Source organism: Mauremys reevesii, linkage group 7, assembly GCF_016161935.1.
Source record: "Mauremys reevesii isolate NIE-2019 linkage group 7, ASM1616193v1, whole genome shotgun sequence".
NCBI classification, from domain to species: domain Eukaryota; kingdom Metazoa; phylum Chordata; order Testudines; family Geoemydidae; genus Mauremys; species Mauremys reevesii.
Window position 1 is genome coordinate 31,161,853 of NC_052629.1, and position 18,682 is coordinate 31,180,534.

The window sequence follows — 18,682 nt, forward strand, 5'->3', positions numbered from 1 at the left end:
TGGTAGCCTAAAGCAGCCTGTTCTGCAGTCTCCTCCCTCTTTTGGGAATTGTGCAATGTTGCAGTTCAGGACTGAAGTGCACTGGAAGAAACATGCCAGGAGGATTTTATGTATTCTTTTGGCTACTCACCTTATGGAGAAACAAAATCATTCACAAATAAAAAAAATTTGGCCTGATTCACAAAGAGATTTTAAAAAGAAACAGGAATTAGGGTGGAATGAACAGAATTGTGTAATTTGCCACTGCTGCCAACCCCCTGAGAATTTATAAATAGTTCCCTTGTTATTTATGCATATAGGGTCAATTCCTCATTCCACTGATGTCAATGGGACTTTTTTTGGGTGCAGGGGAGAGGAAGTCTCCATCATTTTAGTAATATACCACTAACACCTTACAAAGGAAAAAAAACCCTACACCTCAGCAGTTCCTTACTGTGAGTGAGCATGAATAACTGCCTGCAAAAGGCAGGTCTAGTTATACACTAGTGGAGCATTTCAAGAAAAAAAGCAAACCGTGCATTTCACTACTCTTATTCTGTTGCTGCTGAATGTGAGGCACTGGATTTCTTTAGAACACTGAAGAACTACACATATGTAACTATGTTTTGAAAGACCTCTTAACTGTGCTCTTTTTTCAGGTTATAGAGCCAGCTTACCTATCAGAGAGTGAACTACTTAGTAACTCTTTGGGGCAGGACCATCTTTTTATTCTGTGTTTGTACAGCACCTAGCACAGTGAGGTCCTGGTCCATGAATGGGGCTCTGAAGTGCTACTGTAATACAAATAAATAATAATATTATTATGTTTCACACATCATATTATTATGTTTCAACAGAATGCTTATATTCCAACTGCAGATTTTTTACTTCAAGCCGTCCACTTTAACTACACCTGTAATACATTTCAGTTAAGTCAATAATGCATGAGACAGAAAGAACACAGTGTGGCTTTCAGATTGGCTTGAGCTTGCAAGCCTGGCAATTAAAAAAAAATCTCATTATTTGTAAATTGAATGGATTTCCTCTGGAATCATTGAGAGACAATAAAATGAAAGCCCACAATGCAATTTATAGTAACCTTTGGAGTGAATGTGTTTCATATTATTGATTGGGTGTGAACATTTTTACAAAAAAGTGTACCTATTTGCATAAAATATTGAAAATTTAATACGAAAAGGTGCTAAAAGAATAGAACCTGTGAAAGACTAGAATGTGTGAATCCCAAGTGACTCTTGTTCTAAATCCTACTGTTTTGTTCTTTTTTCCTTTGGAAATGATGGTGGCTATTTTTAAATTAATGGGAAATGTACACACATCAAATGAGCATTAGTTCATGACCCTTAAACAGTTAGTGATTGTGAAATAGTTATTTCACCATCCTCCTATTTACTTTGCATGAATATGCTTTGCGTAGCTCCATATATAGTATGTCACTTTCCCAGGGGGTCGTCTTTGTTCAGTTTTTATGTGTACATAGAATACATAAGTGTGAGCTGACTCCTATCCATAAACAAAAATGTCAATATTTGTAATGATGAGCCCTTGATCATTTTTTTGAGAAATACAAACGGACACAGCTGATGTCTGCAAATATGACTTTGGATTAAGGATAGATTATCTAGTTTGGAAAAAATAAGAATCAACTGGAATCTTAGCCCAGATATTGAGCTGACCCTGTTCAAAGGTTCAGATAAGAATTCTCCCATCTTTTGGTGATGCCATGCAAAATACATCTCAAGAGCTCAGCAGGGCTGGCAGACTTTTCTGTATCAATTTCTTTCTTCAGATATCATGATTTCAGGGGTTTCCTTGAGACCAGAGGCATGCAGTGTATTCGGGGCCCCTTGGACCCTGGTGAACCTCTAGAAGATATGAGATTTGATTACAACAAATGGCCTACCACTGACTCAATGATGGGATTTATGGCGTATCACCAAAGGCAGGAGAGTCACTCAGAGGAGGAAAAAGAAGCAAACAAAGGTTCGCTGTGAAAATGGAACTACTACTGTACCACTAAATGCAAAATTTACACATTATTCGGTATCATAAGAGCTCGATACTTGAACTGAAAATAACAAGATAAAAATAAGATCTGTCAATCACAGACATCTTTTGATAGTATCACTCAGCACTGCTATTAAAAGAGGGAAAGATGTGTGCTACATACATGTGATACCACTGCTGGGCATCTGCATTATGGGGATGTTTCAGATATGTTCGCTTTATGCCTCCTCCCACAGAATACCAGCAATCAATAGAGCTATGACACAGCTTGCTACAGCTTCACAGTGTCAGCCATGCTGGAGAGGAAAGAGCAACAATCGTGGCATGGATCTTAGTTAACATTCTATCACTTTATAGAAAGAGGTGGGGAGATGGCTCCCCGTTTTCGGCAAGTTGTTCTGGTGTTTTTTGTTGTTGGATTTTTTTTTAAGCTTTTGAAGGATGTTATGGTTTTCAGTTGGTTGATTAGTAAACTTGGCCCTGTTTTTTCCTTTGACAGTTCACTCAAATGTATATAAATACATGTTTAGAAACAAATCCTTTGGCCCAAGTAGTAGCCAGCAGAAGGTCCTGAACACTATGGGAACTGAGTGGTTCTACTATGCAATGCAGATGTGAAGGCACTGGACAGCCTGCACAGGTGGTACAATTAAGCTCTGCAGAGATCCCATCTGCCCTGGCATAGGGAGCATTGGGTGGCTCAGGGAGAGTGCAGAGACATGGTCAGTGGATCTATGCTATATGGATTCACTGGTTAAACCTGTCATGTAACATAGATGCAGCAGCAGTAGAGGCAACCGCAGCCCTGAGGCTGCAGCAGGGGCCATGAAGCAAACATTTGGGGGGAAGGTTTTGGATTCTCCACTACCTCCCGTACATAATAACTACAGATCACCTCTGCACAAAGCCTATTTATTTAGAGTTTGTGCAAGGGATAGGATTTGCCTCATAGGCTGAGAAAACATGCGTTAAGATGCTTCAAATAAAAACATATACCATATATTTTCTTACCCTAGTGAATCTATGGTGTGTGCAGTATTTGGCATATTAGAGATGAGAAATATATGAGTAGCGTATTGATGAATGCAGAGGACTAGAAACATCACATAGTTATGAAGATTCCTCTTTTTATTATTATAGAGGGTGAAATGCTGGCCTCAGTGAAGTCAGTGGAAGTTTTACCACGGAGTTTAGTGGGAGCAGGATTGCACCCAAAATGCACGATTCCTTACTCTATACATAAAACAAGAAAAAAATTATGCACGAATAATATCTTTCCAACTCATTCCTCAAAGAAACATTTCTTCTTATTAGCTGCAGGGAGTGGGATTGTCCCTAAATGATGAACCACAAAATAATGAGTACACTCTGAGAGGTTACTAAACAGTAATTAATACTTTCACTGGCTGTAAGTTAAGCATCATCCTCTTATGGGGTGTGTCTATGCACATTGTTTTCAGGCTCCTGCACACCTTCAGTTCTGATATTAAGGACAAATTAAAGCTTTAATCATACAAAAACAACACATCTGTGTTTTGCCTCTAGCATTGTTTGTACTAATGGCCCTATCATGCCATTCAGAACCATGAAAAACATGTTCTGTGTTTGTACAGTGCCTAGCACAATGGGGTCCTGGTCCACAACTAGGGCTAACAGGCACTATGGCAATACAAATAACAATTATGACAAAATACTGAAAATCTATACGGCAGTGTTATCTACATACTGTACATAAGTAGGCCATGATTTAATTGCAGTGAAACCTTTCCATGCATAGTGTATAGTTTTATACAAAATGCATTTTGCAATGTTGCAAATCTTTGTTACATGTCTAGGAAACTGTTTATAAGCATATATCCCAAACATGAAAGTTCTGTATTCCAGGAACTACACAATTCCCTGGGAAAAAATGATTCTCTGGATTTTTTAATAAGTGTTCTATGAAGTAGCATTTTACTTGTTTTAGTTTTACTGACCAGCTTAATTTACAGGACCTTACATATTCTATTTAATTTTAGCTTTCAAACATTTATTTTTTTAAAAATATACAGTTTGCCTTTTTAAACAATTCAAGGAACTGAATGCTTCTGATGAGTTTATGCTTTATAGTTATTCTATTAGTTGTTTGCAGTATTGTCTCTCTCATTCTATTAGTTGACATTTTATAAAAATGTAAGGATAAAACATAAAAACTCTTGGATACAAAACTTCCAGCACTAAAAACAAAGAACACTGCATAACCCCCGATCTTTTAGTTGTGTCTTTTCCCTTTCATGTAAAAATAGCTGCCTTTATACAACATGACTATTTCTTCAATATCATTAACAGTAAGAAAAAAACACAGACACACTTGTTCTGTCAGATCTTCCACTGAGGAAGAGACCAGATATACTTTCTATAAAACCATCGTTCAATAGTCTATAATTTTTAGTTTAGTGTCAATCTATCAATGCTTCCTGCAATATTCATCCAGGCAAGAATGGGTTTAACTATCTGTCATTTATTTTCTAATTCTGTAAAATTACCAATGAACATTGACTTTGTTGAAACTAACTAGAACTGGTTTTCTGACCGCTATCTGGGAGAGGTTTTGTCTGATGCATTTGATCCAAACCCATGAATATCAATTGTATGGCTGAAGCTCAATCTCTGGCCTCTCAAAGGGGGCAGAAAAAGGAGGAAATAACTTTGTGCACAAGGGCAAGTGTACGGAGAAGGCCGAAGTCTCCCTCCAGAGCAACAAAACAGAAACACTAGTGAGGGAGAAGACCACAGTGAGCAAAGAGAAGACCACAGGCCTAAAACATAGAGAATCATTAGAGCACAATAAAATGTCAGCCAATTCAATCAACCAACCAATCTAATAGCAGCAATGTTTGTTTGTAGTGAAATATCAGATTCATAATTTTTGTTTGCCCTTTTGAATTACATTGAAAATTAGATGAATTTAACAATGAAAAAAAGTACATACTTGTTTTGTCCAATTGTTTCAAAATCTTTCACAATAATGGTCAGGGATGATGAAACATCAAGTGCTATCCCTTTCAAATCAAATTCAAGGATCTGTACAAAGAGAATTGGAGCAAAAACCACGGATCAATACAGCTGAAATACAAAGTACCTCAACAATATGAAGGCAAACAATACAACTTTTCATGAATGAACATTACATTTAGTAACACAGTTAAACCTGACTGATCTTACATCTGCATATCTGGAAAATGAAGTGAAAAACTTCAGAACATGTCTGTAGTACATTTTGACTTGTTATTGGTACATTGCAATTAAAAAGGAGAGTTTCTTAATAGTGTCCCATTACAGTACTTCTAGTTCTCCTCCCTTGTATTAATATAAATAACTTATTTGCCTTCATTAGACCTGGGCCTATTCCAAGTTCAGTCATGGGGGGAAATGGGTTGCCAATGATTTCAGGCCTTTGTGTTTCTACACCCTTCTCTTATTTGTAGATTTAATGACCCATGACTTTCATGAATATGCACTTTAACCTCTCTTCTAGCTCATTAAAGAGAATGCTAAATATAGCTAAAACTAACACTGACCTTTGTGGCACCCCTCTAGACACCTAGCCCTAACTTGCATTACCATTTTTCATTACTTTTGGTGTACAGTTAATTATCAAAGTGGCAGTGCTCCTATCAGGGACCCAGTCATGCCACTATTAATATCAATGTCAAAACTTCCTTTGACTTCAATGACAGGAGAAGCAGGCCCCAAACAAACCAGAAATCCATCTACATTTACTTAAAATGAGATGAGATACAATTGTCACAGCTCATAAGAACATAAGAATGGCCAAACCGGGTCAGACCAATGATCTGTCTAGCCCGGTATCCTGTCTTTTGACAGTGGCTGGTGCCAGATGCTTCAGAGGGAAAGAACAGTACAAGGCAATTAATCAAGTCCCAGCCACAGCTTCGGGTAGCTGGAGGTTTAGGGACATCCAGAGTATGGGGTTGCATCCCTGACCATCTTGGCTAATAGCCATTGATGGACCTATTCTTATCTAATTGGTTTTTGAACCTACTCACACTTTTCTCCTTCACAACATCTGCTGGCAACAAGTTCCACAGGTTGACTGAGCATTGTGTGATGAAACACTTCCTTATGTAACTTCCTACTTACTAATTTCATTGAGGGATCCCTGGTTCTTGTGTTATGTAAAGGGGTAAATAACACTCCCATATTCACTTTCTCAACACCATTCATGATTTTATAGACCTCTATCATAGCCCCCCTTCGTCATCACTTTCTAAACTCAGTAGTCCCACTATTATTAATCTCTCCTCATATGAAAGCTGTTCCATACCCCTAATCATTTTCATTGCCCTTCTCTTGTACTTTTTCCACTTTATATTTATATTTATCATTTTTTAAATGGGGCCACCAGAACAGCATGTAGTATTCAAGGTGTCGGCCATATTTAAATAATGGCATAATGATGTTTTCTGTCCAGAGCCGGCTCCAGACCCCAGCGCGCCAAGCACGCGCTTGGGGCAGCCTTTTGCCGGCAGGGCGGCAGGCGGGTCCGGCGGACCTTCCGCAGTCATGCCTGCGGGAGGTCCAACTGAGCCGCGGGACGACCGGACCTCCCGCAGGCATGACTGCAGAAGCTCCACCGTAGGCGCGGGACCAGCGGCACGTTTGCGGGAGGTCCCGCAGAGGCGCGGGACCGGCGCCCGGCCACGCAAGCAGCGCAGTGCGCTGCCCTGCTTGGGGCGGCGGAATTCGTGGAGCCGCCCCTGTTTCTGTCTTATTATCTATCCTTTTCCAAAAGGTTCCCAACATTCTGTTCACTTTTTTGATTGCTGCTGCACATTGAGCAGATGGTTTCAGAGAACTATCCATGATGCCTCCAAGATCTCTTTCTTATGTGGTAACAGCTAATTTAGACCCCGTTGTTTTCTATGTATAGTTGGGATTATGTTTTCCAATGTATTATTTTGCAATGATCAACACTGAATTTCATCTGGCATTTGGTTGCCCAGTCACCCAGTTTTGTGAGATATCTTTATAACTTCACAGTCTGCTTTAGATTTAACTAACTTCAGTAATTTTGCATCATCTGCATATGTTGTCACCTTACTGTTACCCCTTTTCCCAGATCATTTATGACTACATTGAATAGCACAAGTTCCAGTGTAGATCATTGGGGGACCCTGCTATTTACCTCTCTTCGCTGTGAAAACTGAGCATTTATTCCTACCATTTGTTTCCTAGCTTTTAACCAGTTACTGATCCATGAGAAGATCTTCCCTCCTATCCCATGACTCTTTACTTTGCTTACAAGCCTTTGGTGAGGGACCTTGTTAAAGACTTTCTGAAAGTCCGGTACACTATATCCACTGGATCACCCATCCCACTTTGTGTTTGTTCTCTCAGCTTTAAAACACATTTAATGTCACCTTATAGGAAAGTATTTTACTTTAACTCCTATCTGTATCGCAGATTCATAACTGCAGTGACTAATATACTAATTTTGTAGCCATAACGCACTGTACCGTATACTAAAAACAAACATTTTATGAGAATACGTCACCTCGTTCCAAACAGGGTTGAGTTCACTATCAATTTTCTTTGTTTTCTTTTTCTCATCTGCAAATAAAAATAAAATGTGATTGTTTGCTTCTATTAAAGGATTAGAATATTAAGTAAAATAATAATAGAATCTTTCCATTTTCTTTCATAAAAGATTTTTTTTAAAGCTTGATGTGATCAAACTATTTTGGCCCATCTATAGTTTTTGTTGCTGGAAATTCCTTTGGACAGTTTTTAGTTTACTTGCACAGTAATTTGTTTGCATTTATTTAGTTTACACATAACGAATGTTTCATGCAGACTGGATCAGTTCCTTTACCCTAAGTCATTTATGTGGCTTAGTCCTTTTTTTTTATGTGAGTTTAGTGTTGATGAAAGGGGCCAGACTAACAGCCTTGACAGTGGCCCCAATGTGATTGATCTTGTTCATAAGAACATATCACTCATTTTGTTTAATCCCTTGTTTGTATTCTTGGATTCCTGTTGCTTAATATTTATAAGCTTCCTCTAAAATGGCAGAAATTTAAACAAAAAAAGTCTAGGCAGAGGAATGTAGAGTTATAATTTAAAAAGTTCTCTGCTTCATATGCGCAGATATTGATACCAATGAGAATTACACATGCATGTAAGGGGAATTCACTCCTTTGAGTAAATAGGCTCCGTGCAGAGGTTTCTAGGGGGTTAGGTGGATGAAATTCTTACCTCCAACTTGCAATGCTGCAATGCATCAACACACTGACTGCCATTTCAGCATATAAATTGCAATAGTTGCATTCCCCTAAGTGGAGGCTCCCAGACACTGCTGTACTTCAGTGTAAACCAGCCTATTTCCCCTGGGGTAAGCCATGGTGCACAAGCCGTGGTGTCTGGTATGGCCGTTCTACCCAAGCTCCTCCCCTTCAGAGGCACAATGGGGTTTAAGTGGTGCAGAGGCTCTTACAAAACCTGTCTGTGTGAATTTCACTCATAGAAAGGAGAACAGAATCCAAGAGGATTCCCCCATTATAACAAATCTATATCAGCTAACATTTTGATCCTAGGTGTTTTGATTTTTTCTTTATATATAGAAAATAAAATAAAAATATGTATGGAGGAAGGAAAACATTGTCTCTTTCTTGATGCTTGGCAACATAAAATACAGTTCACTCACTGAACAAATGCAAATTTATAAGGGGAAGTGAGTGCCACACAAGAATTACTAATATATTAGCTTTACTCATTATCACGTCTATTCCAAGTGAACTAATTGTTTAGTTATTTAATACCGAGATATCACTAGAAAGATTGACATTTACAAACTTTTTACTTGCCCTCTTTCTTATCTTCACTCCTTTAGTGAAGCAATATTACAAGCTCACATTTTCATTTGCAAGTTACAACTATAATTGTCAGTAAAACTTTGTGAAGGTCTGTGAGGCAATATTAAGTCAGTTTCCACATTACTCAGGTGGTGGGATTTGATGTCTTTCTATTGGATGAAAATGGAAGGCATTGAAAAATTAGCCCATAGTATACATTGCAAGGAACTGACACACAGTTCTGTAACAGGAATTGGCCACAAATTATGCAGGATACTGACTCACATCATACCACAAAGGAAACAGCATTTATAATCTATGGTGCCGTAAGCTCACATCTTGCAGAACAAAGAACTAATTGTCATAAAATCAGCCTGAGTTCCACTTCATAGTTAGAGCTAGTCAAAAAAGAAAACCAAAGACAAATGTTCTGAAAATAATCCAAATGTTTTGTTTTGACATTTCTGAAATGAAATATTTTGATTTTTTTAATTGGAAATGACTTTTTGTTTAGAAATTGTCTTTAATTTTATATTAAATATTAAAAAGCTCAAAATCAAAATAAAACTTTTCATTCACTCTGAAATGGTTTTTTTCAACTTTTCAATTCTCAAAAATTTTTGAAATATTTGTTTCATTTTGACCCAAAACAAATTTTATTGTTTTATTTTATTTTATTTTTCTTTTTTGATTTTTCAGAAATGCCAGCAAACTGAAAAATCAGTTATTCCCACAGCTCTACTCACAATCCTATATAGTGAGGTCACCTAATCAATAATGCTGCACTGTTGAGCATGGCTACCAGGAAAATCTGAGGTTCAGAACAGATCTTGAGATTCCCAGACTTTTGCTCAACAGAAGGTGGGGTTGTCAGAGGAAGGATTCCTCCTGCAGTTCCATGTAATGTGGAATTGTACCATAGAGACAATCCTTATTGAACTGATTGATAAAAGCACTACAATCCCCACTCAAGCCAGCTAATACCTCAGTCACAAGTCTGTAGTGTAATGTGAGGGACCGTGTAGTGTAAACACTGGCCAGGCTCATTCTTGACAAGGGGGAGAGCTCATTCTTGACTACCTAGTACTAATTACTAAAAAATAATAGTAAAATAAAAATAAGGTCCATAATTTCATTTATACTGTACATACTATAGTGTATGCTGAGAACAAATATTGTATGTCATATATTTGAGAGTACTGAGAAGGATTTGGGGGTGTATGGATTAAATTAACAGGATTATGTTAAAAAACATGCATAATTTGAGTCAGTCCATATGTGGAGTTAACACATTTGAGGTTGATTTTTAGTGTTTATTCCCTTCATTTTATGTTGCCTCTTTGTATTCGTCTATTTTACCATTCTTTTAATACCACTTATTTTACTTTGTTTTTGTACCTGTAGCAAAGAACTTTTCCCTTCCCATTTAAGATACTATGCTATAGCAACATTTCTTGGCCCAGAGGATTCCCTTTGGGGCCATTCAGCATCACCCATTCTTCAGCCAATGGGGTCGCTTTGATATCGGGTACTCCGCACTGGCTATGAACCCAATGATGAAAAGCAAGACTCAAAATCATATCATTTGATGAGAATCAAATCTGGGTAAATAGTACAGTAGGACAGTGGGCCATCTATTGTTTTTCTTTTGGCCTCACCTTAGGTAAGGAATGCTCATATGTAGGATATTTTTATATTACTTTCTTTGTTAATAAAGCACACTTATCTTACAGATACCAGAAATAAAGACAGGTTATATCTCCCCTGCTTTATCTTTGTTAGTTTCAGTTTACAAATAGATTTATTGTACTACTGTGAGGCTGGCAGGCCAGATGCCAGCTTTTGCCAAGGCTGCAGGCATTAGCTAAGAATTGACAAACTCATAGCTGGAGACCAGACCAGTTCATGTGTGTTAATGTTGCTCAAAATAGGCATTAGTCTCATAAGAATGTATTTAGTGTTTAGACTTGATAGAATGTCTGCAAGTTGCTGCATGCATTAATCTTATTTGTAATGTCTGAATTCCATGCTATAAGGAAATATGTAAGTTTTGCTTTATAACTTGGAAAATGTTTGCTCTAAACTTGTGAACTCAGATGGGGAGAGAGTTCTCCCCCATCCGTTGAGAAGAACTATCAAAATCAGATGGGCTATCAAGGAACGTTGCAATACAAAGGATTGGTGAATGGCTGTATCACACCTTTGAAATGCTATGTGTAAGGAAGCTTGTCCTATGGACTGGAAGGCTGAATGAAGGAAATAAAACAAAGACATGGGAAAATTTTCCATCTCTTTGCTGTTTGAACTCTCACAAGGTCAGAGACACCAAACTGAAGCCAGAGATCACCAGGGGTTACCACTGGTTCTGCCCTGAAAGACACTTTGAATTGACAGATCACTACAACTCTGTCACTCTTAGAATTTAGATTGCCACTCATTTGTGTGTATGTTTAGTTGTTAGACTTTTAAGTTAGTTTATTACAGAATTGGCTACAGGCATTGTTTTTGGTGTGTGATCTAAGGGTACATCCATACTACCCACCCGGGTCGGCGGGTAGCGATCGACTTCTCGGAGTTCGATATATCGCGTCTCATCTAAACGCGATATATCGAACTCCGAACGCGCTCCCGTCGACTCCGGAACTCCACCACCGCGAACGGCGGTGGCGGAGTCGACGGGGGAGCCGCGGACTTCGATCCCGCGCCGTCAGGACGGGTAAGTAGTTTGAACTAAGGTAGTTCAAGTTCAGCTACGCTATTCGTGTAGCTGAACTTGCGTACCTTAGTTCGAACCCCCCCTCCCCCAGTGTAGACCAGGCCTAAGATACAAATGGATCTGGGGTAAGTGACTAGTCTCTTGGGACTGGAAGCAACCTGAATATTTCATTATTTTTGGTGTAAGTGATCATTCATCACTAAGTCCAGCTCGCCTGAGTGGCAAGGTAGACTGGAGAGTTTAAAGGGACTGTGTGTGACTCCATGGTGAGACTGTTATAGTGATCCAGGATTTCACATGTGTTACTGGCTTGATGAAATCTAATTATAGAACAAGCCATCAGTTTGGGGTATCTGCCCTGTCTTTGACAGTCTGCCCTGAGGTAGGCATTCATGGTTGTGACCCACTCCAGATAGTGTGACAATTGGTGTAGTCTTGGCAGGATTCTCATGCCACTGATCAGCTGGGTTTATAGATCATAACCCCAGAGCTGTTAAAAGTTTTCTTTTTATATCAAGAGTTTTTAAGTGTTAAAGATTAGTCATAATGAGTGAATCGCAGTCATATGAGGGTCTTGACACAAAGAACCTTGAAAAATTATGTAAGAATAGGGGATTATCCCATAAAAAGTCTCTGATCAGAAACTCAGAGCTTTGCTCATAGACTTTGAGCAAGGAGCAGGGTCTGAGCACCCAACTGCCCCAGATGCCATAGAAACCGTTGCAGCAGAACTGGTTTGAGAACAATTGTTGTGGGGACAGTAAGTGATGAGGTGAAAGCTGCCGTCTGTAATAAAAAGCCTTCCACAGTTTTGGAGGCAGCAGAAATTGCAGATAAATATACTGAGTCAAGGGCTCATGCAGGGCACAAACCGCAGGGAAAGAGAAATGCTCCTGTTCCCCATGTTAAGAGGGAGGAGGGGTCTACGAATAAACCTAACCCCAACTTTGTTAAAAAATGTCAAAGGAGCCCAGATTTTAAAACCTCTTGCCCTAAGGGAAAGCAAGTAGTCTGCCATCACTATGGGACTCCTGGCCATACAAAACCAAATTGCCTCAAACTTAAGGTCACCCCACAATCTGCACCCAGAACCCCCACAGCGAGTGCCAGTGCTACCAGCATGAGTGCTAATGCTAACACCATGATCCCAGAGGAAACAGTACAGCAGCAGATGGCATCATAAAGAATAGTAGGACTGAGTCTTGGTAAGGTAGTGAAGAATTTATTAAGCCTGATAGAGTGAATGGCACTGAATGTACAGGCTGAAGGGACATGGCATCCTAGGTCACTTTGATTAAGGAAAGCTTGGTAAGGGAAGAAGACAGACTTCCTGGCAAAAGTCTAAATATTTTCATTTTGGCTCAATTTTCTGTGATTGTGCCCCTGACTAAAGTCCACCTTAAGTGGGAGGATTTTAAGGGTGAAATTTCATAGAATCATGGAACTGGAAGGGACCTCGAGAGGTCATCTAGTCCAGTCCTGTGCACTCAAGGCAGGACTAAGTATTATCTAGATCATCCCTGAGAGGTGTTTGTCCAACCTGCTCTTAAAAATCCCCAATGATGAAGATTCTATAACCTCCCTAGGCAATTTATTCCCCTGCTTAACCACTCTGACAGGAAGTTTTTCCTAATGTCCAATCTAAACCTCCCTTGCTGCAATTTAAGCCCATTGCTTCTTATTCTATCCTGAGAGGTTAAGGAGAACAATTTTTCTCCCTCCTCCTTGTAACAACCTTTTATGTACTTGAAAACTGTTACCATGTCCCCTCTCAGTCTTCTCTTCTCCAGACTAAACAAACCCAATTTTTTCAATCTTCCCTCATAGGTCATGTTTTCTAGACCTTTACTCATTTTTGTTGCTCTTCTCTGAACTTTCTCCAATTTGTCCACATCTTTCCTGAAATGTGGCACCCAGAACTGGAAACAATTCTTCAGTTGAGGCCTAATCAGCGCAGAGTAGAGCAGAAGAATTACTTCTTGTGTCTTGCTTACAACACTCCTGCTAATACATCCCAGAATGATGTTTGCATTTTTTGCAACAGCATTACACTGTTGACTCATATTTAGCTGTGATCCACTATGATCCCTAGATCCCTTTCCACAGTATTCCTTCCTAGGCAGTGATTTCCCATTTTGTATGTGTGCAACTGATGTTCCTTCCTAAGTGGAGTACTTAGCATTTATCCTTATTGAATTTCATCCTATTTACTTCAGACCATTTCTCCAGTTTGTCCAGATCATTTTGAATTTTAATCCTATCCTCCAAAGCACTTGCAACCCCTCCCAGCTTGGTATTGTCCACAAACTTTATAAGTGCTCATTTCCCTCTATCATTTTAGCCACATCTAAGCAGTTCATGTTATAACGTGCAGCCAGAGAAAGTATGGCCCTGACTCACCTGCTGTCTATAGACAGCAGGCAAAGTTGTGGGGGTGGGGAGGAATGCCCTCAGTCCTTTGTCTATTGAGAGTAGTAGCTTCTGAGAAGGAATTTGAGGCTTCTTCTGCTGTGCTAGGGTCTGCTCTATACTTAGGTGAGACTCAGGAGTTTGTGAAAGCTTAACAAGATGACCCTTCTCTGGACAAGGACTGGGGTTGCTGCTCAGAATATAATACCTCAGCTGGGGAAGGAAATGGTAGATTTTTTGTATAGGGAGGTTTCCACAGGGAAAAAGTGTTGTCCTGGTGAAGTTTGCAAGCAGGTAGTTGTGCCTGAGAAATACAGGAGAGGGTTGGATCCAATCCAAAAGCAGGTAAGGCTGGCCTTTTTGAAGCACCACAAACAGGTATTTTCCAACTGGTCAGGTTTAACTGACAGGATTATACAGTCCATTGAAATAGCAGGGCCCCGCCCTGCTCCTAGCAAGGCCTATTGTAATAAAGGGGAAATGCAGAAACAGATCCTGGAAGAGGTAGATAGCATGTTGGAGATGGGAGTAATTACTAAAGTCCCTGTGTATCTTCTGTTGTGACAGTATCTAAAAAGGATAAAGCCATGAGGTTTTGTGTGGACTTTAGGAAGCTAAACACTATCACCTAACCTGATCCATACCCCACATACCAAATGGAGGACCTACTGGCTCTGTTGGAGAGTGCAAAATTCATAAGTATGACTCATGAGTACTGGCAAATCCCCTTAGATGCTCATGCTCAAGAAAAATAAGATTTTATAGTGGAATATGGCTTATATGAGTTTAAGGGTATGCTTTCTGGATTAATCAGTGCAGCAGCTAGGTTTCAGAGGCTTGCCAATGAGGTGCTGCAGGAGTTACAAACATTTGCCAAGACCTATATAGATGACTTGGCTATTTTCAGTAGTTTCTGGCAAGACACTTGAATCACATGGGAATTGTGTTACAAAGGCTTAAAGAAACCAATCTCACTGTCAAGGTCTCCAAATGCAAAATGGGGACTGCAGAGATATCCCACCTAGGACACAGGGTGGGCAGTGGTTTTGTTTTCTCTGATCCTTTAAAAGTAGGAAGCGATTAGAAACTTGCCTGCCCCACGAATCCAGAAGCAGGTCCAATCCTTTATTGGTCTGGTCAGCTAGTACCAGAGATTTGTAAAGAGGTTTAGTGGCATTGTGCCCCCCCGTAACATACCTTACAAAAAAAGGGAAACAAGACTGGATGTTATGGACAGAGGCTTGTGAAAAAGGCTTTCAGGATATAAGAGGCTATGTCCAAAGAGCCTGTTTTGGCCAGTGCTGATTTCAGCAAATGAATTATACTGTGCACCCATGCTTCTAACATCAGGTTAGGGCAGTCTTAATGCAGAATGGGGTGGGAAACAAGCAACATCCCATTGCCTTCTTGAGTAAAAAAACTAACCATACTGAACAGAACTATGCTGTCATTGAGCAGGAATGCTATGCCATCGTTTGGGCTGTTAAGCAACATAAACCTTGTTTGTGTAATAAAAAAAAGTTATGTTTTAACGTCAGGCTTTGACGTGGTTGCACTGAGCTAAGGGAACCAATTCTAGATTATTTTGTTGGAGTCTAGCCATACAGGAATTTGATATGGAAATAATTTGTTTAAAGGGAAAGCAAAATGTAGTGGCTGATGCCTTATCAAGAATGGGGTTATTCTGAGGCATATTCAGGAGTGTCAGTGAGATCCCTTCCTACACCTGTTTTGCATTGGGGGTGTGATGCTGGCAGGTCAGTTGCCAGCTTGTGCCAAGGCTCCAGGCATTAGCTAAGAAATGACAAACTCATAGCTAGAGACCAGACCAATTCATGTATGTGTTAATGTTGCTCAAAAATAGGTATTATAAGAATGTATTTAGTGTTTAGACATGAATGCCCCTATCGTACCTTGGAAATGTTATGTGCAAGGAGGCTTGTCCTATGGACTTGGAGACTGAATGAAGGAAATAAAACAAAGACACAGGAAAATTGTCTCTCTCTTTTCTATTTGAACTCTCATAGGGCCAGAGAAACCAAACTGAAGCCAGAGATTCCCCCAGGGTAACTCCTTGGTCTGTCCTGAAAAACACTTTGAATTGACAGATCGTTACAATTCTGTCACTCTTAAGATTTAGATTGCAACTAATTTGTGTATGTGTTTCCTTGCTCTAACCTTTCAGTAACTCTCATTTATTTTTCCTAGTTAATAAACCTTTACAAGATTGGCTACATGTAATGTCTTTGGTGTGAGATATAATATACAAATGGGTCTGGGGTAAGTGACTGGTTTCTTGGGACTGAAAGCAACCTGAATATTTTGTGATTTCTGGTGTAAGTGATCATTTATCACTACATCCAACGTGCCTGGGTGGCAAGATCGACTGGAGAGTTTAAAGGGAGTGTGTGTGACTCTATCGTGAGACTGTTATAGCGATCCAGGAGTTCACATTTGTTACTGGCTTGATGAAATCGCGTTATAGAACATACCATCAGTTTGGGATGTCTGCGCTGTTTTTGACAGTCTGCGCTGAGATAGGCATTCACTGTTTTGAGCCACTCCAGACAGTATGACAATTACTTCTGGCTATAATTTTCTAATACTCTGTATTGGAAATGGTAATTCATTTTTAGTGTGAACATTTGTCAGTGTTCTTGATAGGTGAGATGTGCATGTTAACCAGAAGAATTTCACGCACTAGATATGAATTTTGTTTAGGATAAGGTTCTCCTTCCTTAAAAATTCTAACCATACTGCTATCATCCCACACTCAGAAGTCTAACTGAGTCACATTATTTTAATTCAACATTGTTGACTCCAGTGAATGGCACAATAGCAGAAATAAGCATCATATGGTTTTAGAAAACCTATATCATCTACCTTTTTAAAAGTAATCTGACAGTGGTATCATAAGGGCTAATACGCCACACTTCCTTACCAAAATAAACTTTAAAAGCCATCATCCCGAACTCTAATATAATTACATGCTCAAAAACTTCATTAAGACAGAATTAAGGTTGCCCAGTGGTACCTTGGGTCCTTCCAGAATGTGGAGAGTGGCTAAACTTTAACCTCTGAAAACCAGTAAATATAATGTTGTTATGGAGTAATTAAATCAGAACAAAGTCACTTTTATTCCCAGAGTGTCTCCATGGAGATTTACACCAGCATAGCTAAAGTTTTATAATTATACCACTATAATTCTGCAAATTGACTTTCCCATGTAGACAAGCCCTTAGACCCAGAAGAGGAGATTTTAAAAAAAGAGCATCAGCCCACTACTAGCCCAACAAAATAGAAGTCATAGCTCCAAATAATTTTAAGTCAGAACTGAATGCTACATGTCAAAAGGAAGCAGCAAGTCAATAAATGTCTTACTATTGATTGTGCATATAAGCAAACATGTCTTCTATTACATCTAAAGGAAGGAAGTTTCAGGGTTTTTATTCTAGTTTACTATCTCTTACATGTAAAAATGTTTTATTGCCTTAACTTTTAGTGTTTAAAGCCCTTTTGGCATGTTTTCACACTTTTTCCTTATTCATTTCAATAATGCTTTCATTTAACAGAAAATTATGACAAGCTCAGAAATCTATTACAGCCTCTGTGTTTGCAGTATTAGTTTACATTTGGGTGTGTAGTTCTCTTTAAATGATGAGCTGTTCCTTATGTAAATAAAAAAGGTCAAGCTCACAGGGCTGAGGAAAAAAGTTCTTGGGGGGAAAAAAAAGAAAAACTAGTGCAGATAGTCTATCACTACAGGGTTTTGTGCACATCTCATGATAACATTTACTTAATATGTCAGTGTATGTTAATTATGCCAGCTATACATTACTATGTAAATACTAATGAGCTCTATTCAAGGTGCAGATAAAATTGTGTTTTTAATACCTGAGACACACATCAGAAGCTAATGAAACTAAAGTGATGATCCTGCAAATGCTTATGAATGTGAGAAATGTTCACATGTGAATAGTCACACAGAGTTTGCTTATCTGTAAAGATACTCATGTGTATAAATGTTTCCAGGACCAGGGTCTAAATTGATAAATCTTTTTCATAACTGGCATGTCTAAGGGCCAACTCTCACAGAAGTACTGAGCACACACAACTCCCACTGAAGTTTTAACATATTCTAAACCAGTGGCTCTCAAACTTTTTTTTACTGGTGACCCCTTTCACATAGCAAGCCTCTGAGTGCGACCCCCCCCATATAAATTAAAACCACTTTTTAATATCTTTAACACCATTATAGAAGTTGGATGTAAAGCAGGGTTGGGATGGAGGCTGACAGCTCAGAACCCCCCGCCCCCCATGTAATAACCTCACAACCTCCGAAGGGGTCCCAACCCCCAGTTTGAGAACCTCTGTTCTAAACCATATACTGAAATCAATAGAAGTTACTTGTGCTTGATGCCTCTTAGGACCAGTCCATCAGTTTTAAATGACTAATTTAATTTAGAAAATATTGTTGATTGAATGTGAAATACCATCATGAGTCTATCAGAAAATTACATTTTACAATACAACATTGGCCTCAATCATGTCAATAGGAGTACTCAGATGCATAGAGTTAAGGATGAGCACAAGTACACTTGGTCCTCAATCCCCCAAGAAAAAAATATTCTGCAAAATGGGCCTAAGTGTTGCTGACATAGTTTATTTTGTTGTTGTTTGGTTTGTTTTATTTTGGAAT

General features: G+C 39.1%; 1 protein-coding gene across 2 annotated transcripts in view; it reads right to left on the reverse strand.

Moving 5' to 3' along the window:
• Positions 1 to 18,682, reverse strand: part of MYOF (myoferlin) — a 113,448-nt gene that overhangs the window by 92,513 nt on the left and 2,253 nt on the right. For both annotated transcript variants that reach the window (XM_039480977.1, XM_039480976.1), the window contains exons 2-3: positions 7,562 to 7,617; positions 4,976 to 5,067 (exon numbers count right to left, since the gene is read on the reverse strand). In XM_039480977.1, coding sequence (XP_039336911.1) covers positions 4,976 to 5,067; positions 7,562 to 7,617 — 148 coding nt within the window. The remainder of the gene's footprint in view (positions 1 to 4,975; positions 5,068 to 7,561; positions 7,618 to 18,682) is intronic.